The 13290-nt window shown below is 40.1% G+C and overlaps 1 protein-coding gene across 1 annotated transcript in view; it reads left to right on the forward strand.

Annotated features, from left to right (window-relative positions):
* Nucleotides 1–13290, forward strand: part of CTNNAL1 (catenin alpha like 1) — a 60163-nt gene that overhangs the window by 17234 nt on the left and 29639 nt on the right. Inside the window, exons 3-6 of the mRNA XM_045780728.2 lie at nt 5670–5857; nt 7512–7631; nt 10012–10101; nt 11122–11292. Of these exons, the coding sequence (XP_045636684.1) occupies nt 5670–5857; nt 7512–7631; nt 10012–10101; nt 11122–11292 (569 nt within the window). The remainder of the gene's footprint in view (nt 1–5669; nt 5858–7511; nt 7632–10011; nt 10102–11121; nt 11293–13290) is intronic.

A 13290-nucleotide genomic window follows, 5' to 3' on the forward strand; every position in this document is an offset into this window, starting at 1 on the left:
AGACATTGCCAAATGTCCTTCAGGGGGTCAAAATGCTCCCCCCCCCCCGGTTGAAAGCTTTTGAGGTAGGGGGTCAGGAAGCCCTTCTAAGGAAGTAACATTGGAGCAGAGTCTGCTCCAATGAGGGTCCCAGCTATATGAAAGAATATCTGGAAGAATGGCATTTCTGGCAAGGAGAAGACTGAGAACAGGTATGAGCTTCTAGAAGGGCAGGAGCTTTGGACTGTGTTCTAAATATGATAGGGGGCCTAATGGAAGGTTTTATGCAGGGTGGTGACATAATCTCATATTTTAAAAAGGTCACTGGTGGTTCCTATATGGAGAGTAGATACTAGGAGGCCTGAGGGTGAAATCAGAGACCAATTAGAAGGTTGTTGCTGAGGTTAAGTTAATGAATGACGACAACTTAGATCAGGTTGTCGCATTTGAGGTGGTGAAGATTGGTTGCATTTGGTTGTATTATCAAGGTAAAGCTAATACAATTTGCTGATAGTTTGGATGTGGGGTATGACGGAAAGAGGAGTCATGGGTAACTCCAAGGTTTGGAGTATGAACAGCTAGGGAAATGGTGGTGCCATTTACTGAGATGGGCAACCCTGAGAGAGGAGCCGGTGTGTTTGGAGGCTCATCCTAAGTGAGATAAGGCCAAGTGAATACGGAGGGACCAACCAGATCATATGTGGTCCTGTGTATTATGTGAATGACTTCAGGTATTACTCTATAGATGACAGATTGGGGAATTTTCAGCCAGATAAGAAACATAGTTTTGTGTTAGAAATCTTTCTGGTAGGGGGCGCCTGGGTGGCTCAGTCAGTTAAGCGTCTGCCTTTGGCTCAGGTCATGGTCCCAGGGTCCTGGGATGGAGCCCCATGTCAGTCTCCCTGCTCAGTGGGGAGCCTGCTTCTCCCTCTGCCTGCTTCTGCCTGTGGCTTCCCCTGCTTGTGCTCACTCTCTCTGGCAAATAAATAAATAAAATCTTAAAAAAAAAGAGAGAGAAATCTTTCTGGTAGGATGGAAGAAATAAACAAATGAGGGTTGATTAGAGTTGAGGATAAAGGCAGGGAGATTAATATGGAAGCTTTTACAATAAACCAGGCTAAGCCAAGGCAATGCCTTAGGGATAATAAAGAACAGGGAGAGTATGTGAAATATTCATTAAGGTGTTTAAATAGATAGGACTTCGTTATTGGTTAGAGGCAGGGAGGTTTCTGAGTTGACTCTTGAGTTTGTAGCCATTCACTGTGCTAGCGAATAGATTTTAAGTGGGGAAGGAAGGATGGCCTTATTCTATTCATAATTTATATTTTACCTACATTTTAAAGAGATTTGAAATAACTTACAATAAAAGATACATGTTTAATAAATCCATTACAATGGGAGATGAAAATAAATATCCTGGAAACTTTGGCCAACATTGTTACTCTAATTAAGCATGAAATTTATCTTTGTACTTCCTGGAAGGCAAGGCACAAATGTGGGAAAGAAAGGGTTATATAATTCTCATTGTTTGTTAAAAGGAAACAAACCAGCTTGTCAAGTGGAGAGCAACTTCTTTCCTGGCACTAAATTATTGTGTGGGCGCTTATTCAACAGACATTACATAATGCAATGGACAATTCAACAGAAAATGTAGAGATGTTCTACATATTACTGTTTCTTTTTATAGCAGCCCTTAATTAAAGCAAGAGTAGGGGTTTTTGAATGAAAGGGCAAGCTGAGTCCTACTCACCTTATGGGCTTTGTAGGATGTCACTGTGCTCAGTATAGGGTGAGAAAAGAGGATGTGGTCCACCGACCCACACTCTTGTAGACTATGGCGCTTGGAAGCCATCTGTTGTCTCCTTTTAAAGTCCCCTTTCCCTTCTTGAGAACTACCTCTTCTGTCCCTCTGGTAAGAGAATGAGAATGGCGCCTCCTGGAGTTGTGTAGTATGGAAGCCTTATTTTCTCTTAACATGTACAGATTTAAGACTTAACTTGAATCACTCCTGAAATGTTTCTAGCCCACTCAGCCATAGTACTCAATTTCTCCTTTGGACAACTTAATATTTATTTGAGGGAAATAATGTAAGATAGTGATAAAGAACTAGAACTTTGGAGTCAAGACTACCTGGATTTCAGTCCTAGCTCTTGACTTGATAGCAGTGTGATATTGGGCAAGCTATTAAACTTTTTTAAACCTCAGTTTTCTCATCAATAAAATGGGGTAATGTTAGTATTTATAGAAGTGTTTTGATATAATACATGTATGCATTTGGCACACAGAAAGTACTCAGTAAGTATTAGTTATCATTATAATTTTTTTTTTTCCTTTTCTTTCCTCCGGGGAATTCTTTTTATCTTCCTTAAAGCCTTTATTTTTAAGTAATCTGCACCCAGTGTGGGGCTTGAACATACAACCCCGAGATCAAGAGTCACATACTCCACCAACTGAGCCAGCCAGGGACCCCTCCTCTGTTGAGTTCTTGCATTGTGTTTTTACATCTTGTTAAATTGAGGTATAATTGACATGCAATGTTATGTTAGTTTTGGGTGTACAACACAATGATTTGATATTTGGATGTACAGTTGACCCTTGAATAACACAGAGGTTACGGGAACCAATGCCTGTGCGGTTGAAAATCCATGTATAACTTTTGACTCTTCAAAAACTTATCTCCTTATAGCCTACTGTTGACCAGAAGTCTTACCAATAACAGATGGTTGATTAATAACATGTTTTGTGTTTTATATGTATTGTATACTGTATTCTTACAATAAAGCAAGCTAGAGTAAAGAAAATGTTATTAAGGAAATCATAAGGAAGAGAAAATACATTTGCAGTACTATCCTGTATTTATTGAAAAAAATCTGCATATAAGTGGACCCACAGCATTCAACCCACATTATTGAAGGGTCAACTATATTGTGAAATGATCACCATAGTAAGTCTAGTTAATCTGTCACCATACATAGTTAAAAATTTTGTGTGTGTAGTGAGAACTTTTAAGATTTACTCTCTTAAAAATATCCAATATTTTAAAAAATACACGATACAGTATTAACTCTGGTTGCCAAGCTATATATTGATCCCCACAACTGATGCAGTAACTAGAAATTTGTAATGTTTGACTCCACCCAATTGGCGCCCCCCTTCAACATTTTTACTTGTCTACTTAGTCCCATATTTTTTTTTATGGGAGCTCAATAAATATTTGTAATTGACTGACTTTAGGTTTTCACATTAAGACACAACACTAATTACATATACAAGTTAAAAATGGCAACCACAAAGCTAAAAGGACAGCTTTGTGACTTTTTCAGGGAGCTAATTTCTGAACAGTCTACAGTTTGAACAATTTTATAATGTTAAGGAAGAATTTGACCATGTTAGTGTAACTAACCAAATGTTTCATCCCACGTAGTTAGGAGTTTAATGCCTGGGTTTAGTCAGAAAAAGGAAAAGTTACATAATGCCATATGTGCAGGCTCATATGTAGTATCTTTGAGGGTTGAGAGCTGTAGGAAGAAGTAACATTTTCCAGAGGCAGAGAGGAAACATTTTTATCCTCAAAGCTATTGCAAACTGATACTTTTTCTCCTGCCCCATTCTATGTTCATGAAGGTTTAATTCCAACCTTTTTTCTCTGTATATTTTGCTGTATAAAATGTATTAGTAACCTATTGCTGTGTAACAAATTAACCCAAACCTAGCAACTTAAAACCATAAACATTTATTATCACACATAGTTTCTGAGGGTCAGAAATCAGGGAGTGGCTTAGCCAGTGGGGTCTGGGTCAGTGTCTCTCACAAGGTTGCACTCAAGGTGTCTGCTGCGCCTCTGGTTATCTGAAGGCTTGACTGGACTGCAGGATCTGCTTTCCAGTTCTCTCTGATGGTTGTTGGCAGGCTTCACTTCTTTGTTGGCTTTTGGGCAGAGGCCCGAGTTTCTCCTCATCTATGCCTCTTTGTAGGAATGGCTGCTTACAACATGGTAGCTGGCTTCCCTTAGAGAGGGAGCAACCAAGATGGCTACCTTAGTGTCCTTAAAAACCTGTATCAGAGGGGACATACCATCACTTCTGCTATACCAACCCTAGTATGATGTAGGAGGAGACAACACAAGCATTGGGATTGCTGGGAGCCATCTTGGAGGCTGGCTACCACAGACTTCCTCTATTAGTAGAATTTCAGCTGTTGTCATGATAGGTAACCAGTCCATATCTACAGGCTTGTCTTTTGGGGGGTTTTCCTGTGTTGTTTCAAATTCCTGTTGTCTGAAAGTAAATTTATCATCTTCCTTTCTGTGCCCTTCTGATTTTTTTTTTTTTAAAGTGATTTAGGTTCACAACCTTGAAGCCATTGTTTACATTTCTCTTTTTCTTATCACTGCCCAGGTACCAATTTTGCATTTTCTTTCCCTGGTATCTCCCAAATCGTCTTTTTTATATTCCTGTAGCTACCAGCCTTGCAAGATCCTTACTCCTCCATACCCGCAATTGAAATGCTGCCTGAGTAGTACCCTGACTTTGAGTCTCTCCTTTCTCCAGACTGATCCTAAATCTTGATTTCATTATGTCACACCTTGTTGACCTGTCCATTAAAATTCAGGTACTTTTACTCAAGATCCTTAGCCTATGGGCTGATACCTTATTGGATATATATAATAATATTGACAAAGGGGTTTTTGTGAGAAATCAATCCATTATGCACTGAGGTTTATTTAGGATGTAAAAAATTATCTTGAACATTGCAAGATGATGGAAAGTTTATTTTTTAAATCTTGTTAAGTTAAGCAGTAAAGTTTGGAAGAAATTACAGCCTGGCTTCATTTTTGAGGAGAACAAATATTTGTATTGTTTTATTGATGGATAATTGCTATTACAGAAATCAAAGCATTTTGACAGCAACATTTTGATAGTGAAGAAGAGACTTTTTCTAGAGGGTTGGGCGTTCATTTGGTAGAACGGTTTATGCCGGGCATCATAAGAAGTATAAATTCAAACAGCAAGCCTCAGGGTCAGCCTATGTCTTGAGTTCTCAGGAGAGATACTTTTGTTGTTTTCCCACTCAGAGCCCAGGCTGCCCAACAGATAAACTTGCATATTATTTCCCTTTGCCTATAGATGATTTTTCTAGGCCCCCTTTTTACGGAGGATGCCTTCCAAGGGGTCCAAAGCTTTGTCTTCTTTCCGTGGGTGTTCATAAAAACCGTAACCTCTTCAGGCTGTGGAGATGGGCAGTGACAACCACCCCCGCCCCAGACCCCCTCTATCCCTTCAGCCCAGGCCAGAGCCTTGGCATCTGCTTACTTCCCTGCTTGGGGTTCTTCTTTGGTTATTAGCTCTTAGGATTTCTCTTACTTGGTCTTACAGTAGAAGAAGGCTTTTTTAGATCATGTCGTTTGCCATATCACTGGAGGAAAAGTTAAAATATTTTGTGAACTTGTGAAGGCAGCAAATTTTTCAAAGTTCTTAAGAACGTGCCATTATTTTGTCATTAGAGAGCCTCATACGATAATCCTTGTGCTCATCAAGCAGAAGCTGTTTCTTCTTCCTGAAATGAGACTCCAGAGCCAAGTGTCTACCCACTTGAGCATATTCCCTACTTTAAGAGTAGAGAAAAGTCTGGATTTTAATTGAAGTGCATCTTATTCCCAATTAACTTTTCACCCTTGCCTTTCTTGTTAGGAGAAACAATCGCAGCACTTACAGATGTAAGCAGCTTGAATCATCCAGAATCTGATGGCCAGATCACAATTTTTACAGATAAAACGGGAGTTATAAAGGCTGCAAGATTACTTCTTTCTTCAGTGACAAAAGTGTTGTTGCTGGCAGACCGAGTAGTCATTAAGCAGATAATAACATCAAGAAATAAGGTACTTGTCTTTCTCATGTTTCTATATTTGTGTCTTTGGGGTTGTTCAAAAGTGTTTTTTAGGTTAATTACAGGTAATTTGGCAGTGCTTGTCAATTTTAGTTTTTTATACCTCTAGTTGTCTGTAGTTTTAAAAGTGATATTTCTTCTGCACCTATAATTCCTAAACAATGTGTGTGCTGAGTCTAAACATTTAGATGTAAATAGTATTTTTTCTCAGGAAATTGTTATCTACTTGTTGAGGCTTATTTGTGAAAGTTTTCATGTGTACAAATTTGGAAGAAAAGCCAAAACCCGTGACAATGTATGTAGTAGACACCTAATTAATAAAAATACCAAATTCCTCAGTACCTTTTTTTTTTTTCAGAGTCAGAGGATAATAATTTATAAGCTTAAGAAAAAAATTCAGTCATCTGAAACCGCAGTTATCCACACTATGAAATTTCTGTATGCAGCATCCCTAGAGATTATGAATATCATAAAGCTGACAGAATAAATTTAAACTGTCCCAGTCTAGAACTTTTCCAGTCGCTCAGATAATGGTCATGCTCCCCCATCATCCGGGGAAGCCAGGGTGTGGACAGTCACTTCTTTCCCTGGATAATTCCCGAGGCAAGGAGGAGGGCAATCTGCCAGGGAAGGGATTGTCTCAACCGAGTTTTAGGACAAAACTACCTGATGAGTGTTGAGTGAATTGAGGAGTGTGAGTTTCAGGCGAAAAAGAAATTGGAGACGTATATCGGGCAGTGCCGGAGTGATAGGAAAAAACCCCACTCTCTTTGAAAGATGGTTTCTGCCCAGTGGTAGCAATCTGTCTTATCTGTGCTGGTCTCCTGGACTTCCTGAGCTGCCAGGGCGGATTAACGTGCCAAACAGCCATCATATCCTCATTTTCAAACGTAAACACAGGATATCTGTGTTTTCTTTACCTATCTTGGTCTGACGAAAGCTAATCCAGTACTATTATTTTAGAGAAAAGTATGAAAATATGTTTCTCATCTATTTACTTTACTTTTAATATCAAGAAAACACCTAACATTGTCTGTTGGCTCTACTATAGGTTTCTCACTTTTTTTGCCTCTGGCGGCCCAAAGGCTCTTGGCAATTAATTTATTCAACACAGGCAATTCCTGACTGATCCAAACTGTTTTCCTGCTCTTGAAGCACCACACCTTCCTTTCCACTCCTCACTGTGCAGGTGACCTTCCTTCCACTTTCTTGGGAAGAGTGAGGTTCCCCCCAGTTCTGGTTCACTGAACCTTAAGGCTTCTGTGTATTACCTCTATCCTCCCTGTCTCCTTAGTTCTCTGAAGATTTGATTACCTCTTTCCTGCACACGTTCACCTTCTCCAGACTTTGCTACATAAATGATGTCTTCTCCTGTATATTGAGGTGTTTCGTGTACTCTTTTTCCTTTTAATTTTCAAGTAAGCTCAGGTCTCCCCATCGTAAAAACAAATTATTCGCTAGATGATTCTCACCTTTGGATGGGCTTCTGCTTCTCTGGGCTCCTCCTTCCCTGTCTTCCCCTGTGACGACGACTCCTCAGCTCTCGCCTAGAATTCAGAGTTTCTCCTTTGTCCTCTCTATTCAGCCTTGACATCTCAGTCTCTTTCATCTCTACACCTGACAATCAAATATTCTCTGTTTTGCAGGTTCTTGCAACTATGGAAAGACTAGAGAAAGTGAATAGCTTTCAAGAGTTTGTCCAAATATTCAGTCAATTTGGAAATGAAATGGTGGAGTTTGCACATCTAACTGGAGATAGACAAAACGTATGTGTTTACCGCATTGAAACATTTTCAAATACATGCATACTTTTTCATTTGGATGGAGGCATGATCTTGGTTTATTTGCTTATTAAATTTATAACCTTGGTGTTGAAAGCCTTTCATAAAGGAGCTAGGATAAAGTAAGTAAATCTACATGTCTTTTTTTTTTTGCATACATGTGATAGTTAAATATGTTCTCACCACACAGACTAGGAAAAGGTCATATTTGCCTTCAGGGCTCAGATCTAATACTTGCTTTTTTAGGAAAATACCTCTTCTACCAGGGCTCAGGCAAATAAATTGAGTCATCATATATAATCTGGTAGTATTTTATTGTATATCTGTTTTGTAACTTGTTATGTATTATTCTGTTATTACCTATTTCTGTCAGTTTTCTCCATTAGAATCAGTAGTATTAAGTCAAGCCATTACTCATCTGCATTAGCTGTGTGTTAGGTACTTAATATACATGATCTCATTAATTTTGAAAACATTCCTATAAGGCGGGTATTGTTACTACTGTTTCACACCTGAGGAGATGGAACCTGAGAGGATAATAAACTTTCCCAAGGTCACTCATCTAGCAGGTTGAACTTCATTATATCTGATTTTGGAGCCTGTATTTTTTTTGTTTTTTTTTTTAAAGATTTTATTTATTTATGTGACAGACAGCCAGCGAGAGAGGGAACACAGCAGGGGGAGTGGGATAGGAAGAAGCAGGCTCCCAGCGGAGGAGCCCGATGTGGGACTCGATCCTGGAACGCCGGGATCACGCCCTGAGCCGAAGGCAGATGCTTAACGACTGCGCTACCCAGGCGCTCCTGGAGCCTGTAGTTTTTAACCTACACTGTGATATTAGTTCTTTATGGGTCTTGTTCCTCAGTTTAGACTATAAGCCCCTAAATTTAGGGTGATAGAAGACCATATTATATCTAGAGTTGACTTTTCTTTGTTGGGGTATTCATGCATGAGTTCATCTTGTCAGCAGGTTAGGTATATAATAAGGGACCCCTTGAGGTGTTTTGGTATAGTCCCATAGGCTATCATTTTCGTGTTGGCCATGAACTTTCCTGGCTGTAGCTGGAGTTGAAAGATGGGTATTGGCCTGGAAAGTGACAGGCTGGTTTGTATGGTTCACCTAGTGCTTCTTGGACCATCTGGGTTTTATGGAGGCCTCTCTTTGTCCTGTGGACTAGCCCTCTAACAGATTGAGATGGCATCTTTTTCACTCATTTGTTATCACCATACAAGAGATGGTGTCGTGTATGGCGTACAACTCACAAATGGAAAGACTGACTAATGTGACAGGTGAAAATTTTGTGTGATTCAAATTTCAGTGTCCATAAGTAAAGTTTTGTTGGGCCACAGCCATGCTAGTTTGTTTATGGATTGTCTCAGCGTGGCTTTCACACTGCAATGGCAGAGTTAAGTAGTTGTTTCAGACACTGACCCAGAAAGCCTGAAAAATTTATTATCTGGCTTTTTGTTGAAAATGGCTGCTGACCTCTGATTTAGATGGCCATCATCAAATTATTATGAGAGTATTGGGTTCTAGATTTGATCACAATATTTAGGTACTTTCTGTAATAGCACATATTCTATCAAGGGCTCTATGAAGAGCAACTAAAAGAAAAAAATTCAAAGCATGGTGCCTGCCCCAGACCTCATAATCTAGTTGGAGAAAATGATAGACCCGAGAAACATCTTAAGAATATTTCAGAGCAGCATATTGGTTAAGTTTAACCGGACATGGTCTCTGAAAGAGTAGACATCTAAGTATCTAAGTGGAAGGAAATAATAGCCCAAAAATGCTTGATAAACAGGTCACTCTTAACGGAGTAAAGCATAGGATGGTTGTTTCCGGTCAGGAGTGAGGTGTATCCACGTGGGCACGAGGATGTCAGGTGTGCAGACCACCAGCGTGCGAGCAGCGAGGCATCCCCCTGCTCCTTCTCAGTCCCTGGCTCTGCTGCCCTCAATAACGGCACCTGTTTCTTTCCACACATTGTGTTGATTTATTTATGTATAAAAGATTTTATTTATTTATTTGAGAGAGAGAGAGAGTGAATGCACAGAGAGGGAGATAGAGAAGCAGGCTCCCTGCTGAGCAGAGAGCCCGATGTGGGACTCGATCCTATGACCCTGGGACCATGACCTCAGTCAAAGGCAGACGCTTCACGGACTGAGCCACCCAGGCGCCCCTGTGTTGATGTATTTAGATCAAAGCAGTGACATTTTATAAAACTTTATCCTGGTTTTTTTTTTTCACTTTGTCACTTTTTAAACACTGTTACTTAATTGATTGAGTCTTGTTGCATAAATAATTTTTCAAGAAATTGTTTACAGGATCCTAGACTTCTCAGTGGTTTTATTTCATTTTTAGGATCTGAAAGACGAGAAGAAAAAGGCAAAAATGGCAGCAGCCAGGGCAGTCCTTGAAAAATGTACAATGATGCTTCTCACAGCTTCGAAGGTAGGGACGCTTTTGTTTTACCTGCTTAAATGCAACTAATTTATATGTTTTACATTTTTAAAAAGACTAACATGATAAATTGGAACATAGGCTACAGCGGTCAAATCTCAGTTATCCTTTAGCAAGAAGGCTAACTTCCTTCCCCAGTTCCAGACCGCTGTTAGTCTGCCAGTCAACGCTGCGGGAGCAGCTGAGCAGAAGATGGTGTGTGAGGTGCCGTGAGTCGGGGCCTGTCACACACGGTCACTGCCTGCAGGGTTTGCCAATCTCGTCGGGGAGCCAACACATGTACTCTCGAAAAAACGAGGCAAGTTAGAATCTGTTAAGTAACAGTGGAGTATTAATCCAGCCTTTCATTTGTTTATTCTGTAAATTCATACTTCTAATTCCTTATTCTACTTTTAACAAAATTGTCTGTTGAGCGCTGGTGATTCCACACAGCAGCTGGCCAGCAAGTCAGTACAACTCAAGAATAAACTAGTCAACAGCTCATGAGCAGTTTATTGAGAATTGCCTTTTCTGCTCGCAGTATTTACTCTAGGCTGGGTTAGCGAAGCCACATAAACAGCGCCCCGGAGCTCGCCTGCAGGGCTGTGTTCACACTGAGGCCCTTTGAGCAGCTTGCATTCACATCACATCATTTTTAAAAAGTCAAAGATATATCCACTGTCATAGAACATGTGTTCATGTGTCCTCATTCTTTTTTAGTTTTTGCACATGGAAGGCAACATTTTAAAATAGTTTTAATCATGATGAAGATAGTTTTTTCCCCCCAAATTTTAAGTGAACTTATTGAAGTATAAAGATACAGTTTTACACTCTGCCTTTTTCACTTAACCTTGCTATCGCTTTTTACTCATCCTGCTTCCACTTTTAGTGAGGAGAAGCAGCTGAGTGAGCCAGGGACCCAGGAGATTTTGGTAAAGAACCATTTTTATTAGCATGACATGTTCTCTGTAAGATTTTGTGTATTATGGTATGGTATTTTTATTGAAATAAAAATTTTCAATTGTTTTGAAGACATGTCTCAGGCATCCCAACTGCGAATCAGCCCATAAAAACAAAGAGGGAGTATTTGACCGAATGAAAGTGGCATTAGATAAGGTGATTGAAATCGTGACTGACTGCAAACCAAGTGGAGAGACTGACATTTCATCTGTCAGTATTTTTACTGGAATTAAAGAATTCAAGGTAAGAATAGAGAGAATATATATATTTTTTTCCTTTCCGTAGCAGAGGAACATCTTCAGACGTAGTATCCATGTTTTGGTATAATATTTTAGGATAGATGCTTCCCAAAAGCGGATATTTTTCTGTAAGACAGTGCTACTCTGTAAAAACTTAATATTCGGTAACATTTAGTTTAGTGTCGTTTGTATGGAGGACGTTGGTCTGGGATTATGGTAGCTACCCTGGCCCTGTGTTGCTGCACGGTTCAGCGGAAGCCTCCTGTCCTCCGTTCAGAAAGGTGTTCCCTGCCCAGTCTTTTGAGCAGTGCTGTGCTATCCGTGGCTGATGACAGACAAATTGTTTCTGCTGGAATCCCTACTTTTCCCCCGAGCTCTAGGGTGGATACTTTGAGACTTTAGTAATAATAATATTCATGTTAATTACAATCTAGAATGAACACTAATACATGCTAACATGTATTGTTGAGCATTTACTCTGTGCCAACCCTGTTCTGAATGCTTTAAATGTATGTACATGTAAAATCCTATAAGAACTATTGCTACTGTACTGTTGAGGAGACTGAGAAATAGAGATTAAGTGATTTGCTAGTGAGGAAGTGCCAGAGTTAGGATTAGAAACCAAGCAGTCTGACTCTGAAACCCCCCCGTTTTCAGGCAGAACTTCTCATGGGAGGTCAGAGAGCTGTTGAAGCTGCCCTCTGGGTCAGAGCGGGGTCTGATTGAGGAGGGCCCTAGCAAATCATCTAGTCCAACACCTCATTTAACAGCTGGGAAGACTAGGGCCCTTGGAAGTTATCTAATAGGCTAAGGGCTGCAATGAGGTGGCATCTTTTTAATTCCTACTTAGGTAGGAACATGGGGTGAAAGAAAGTCATGGAAAGAACAGTTATTTTTAGGGGCCAGTTGTCTTCATGAATATTATCTAATTTAAACTAACTTCCCTTTAGGTGGGTACTGTTATCATTATGTTTTTGAGGAGGAAAGCTAGAAAGTGGTGGAACCCCCCCCCCCCCTTTAGAACCAGGACACACTAATCCAAAGTCCACGACCTTTCAGTTTATGCCTGTGGGTTTGCTTGTATGCTGCCGGTCCTGCCCTAAATCTCTCTCTGAGGGGAAAGAAGCTACAAAGACCAGTCATTGTTTTAGAGTTTTTATTGCCTAAGGGATCTTAGAGATTATTTTTCTAATCCCCTCTTTTTATAAAGGCTGAGGGGGAGATGTCTTCTCAAGGGTTAAAGGATAATTAGGGAAACAAACAGGACTAGAGCCAAGTCTTTTGCTTCTTGGTGCTACACTTGGGTTCCAGGGTAACTCGGGGCAGTGCCGTGCCCGTGGCCGCTGCCGGCTGCTCTGGCTGCTGACCCTTCACCATCAGGCATTCTGGAGGGCAGAGTTATTATGAGTAGACTCCGTCTCTCCGTCAATGGGTATCTTTTTGGCATCTTACCATTTTTACTGGTGAAGAGATAATCTGTAGACGGAAACTGGATATTTTACTGTGCTTGGTACTGTGAATATGTGGACAAATCTTATGAAACCATATAAATGCATGACTTCTGAAAAAACTACTCAGTTGCTGTTTAAAAGCATGTTTGTGTTCTTTCAAAGGGGAGAATCAAAAACCTTACATAAATGGTGTGTGGTCCACATGACTGATTTTTATGTTGTAATGTTTAAATTCTAAATTCTCAGATACTCCTTGTCAATTCCATACCTCACTCTTATCCATGTTCTTTCCTAGCTTAAAAATAAAATGCCTTCTAGCTAGAATAGGGTGGTTACTGGAGACACCTTGGGCAAAGAGGAGGAGGGGAAGCAAGACCCACTGTGGCCTCTTGACCTTTCCAAATCTTAGTATTTTCATGGGTCCTGTGAAAATGGGTCAGATGTAAGGATTAACTTGAGACTGTGAAAGGACTTTAAAGTGCTAAACAAATGTAAGCTATTCTTATCAGCACATTCAGTGTGAGCACAGTCGCCTGGATCACCTCAGATCA

The sequence above is a fragment of the Ursus americanus genome, chromosome 18, assembly GCF_024610735.1.
Source record: "Ursus americanus isolate L20-20 chromosome 18, mUrsAme1.1.p, whole genome shotgun sequence".
NCBI lineage: Eukaryota > Metazoa > Chordata > Mammalia > Carnivora > Ursidae > Ursus > Ursus americanus.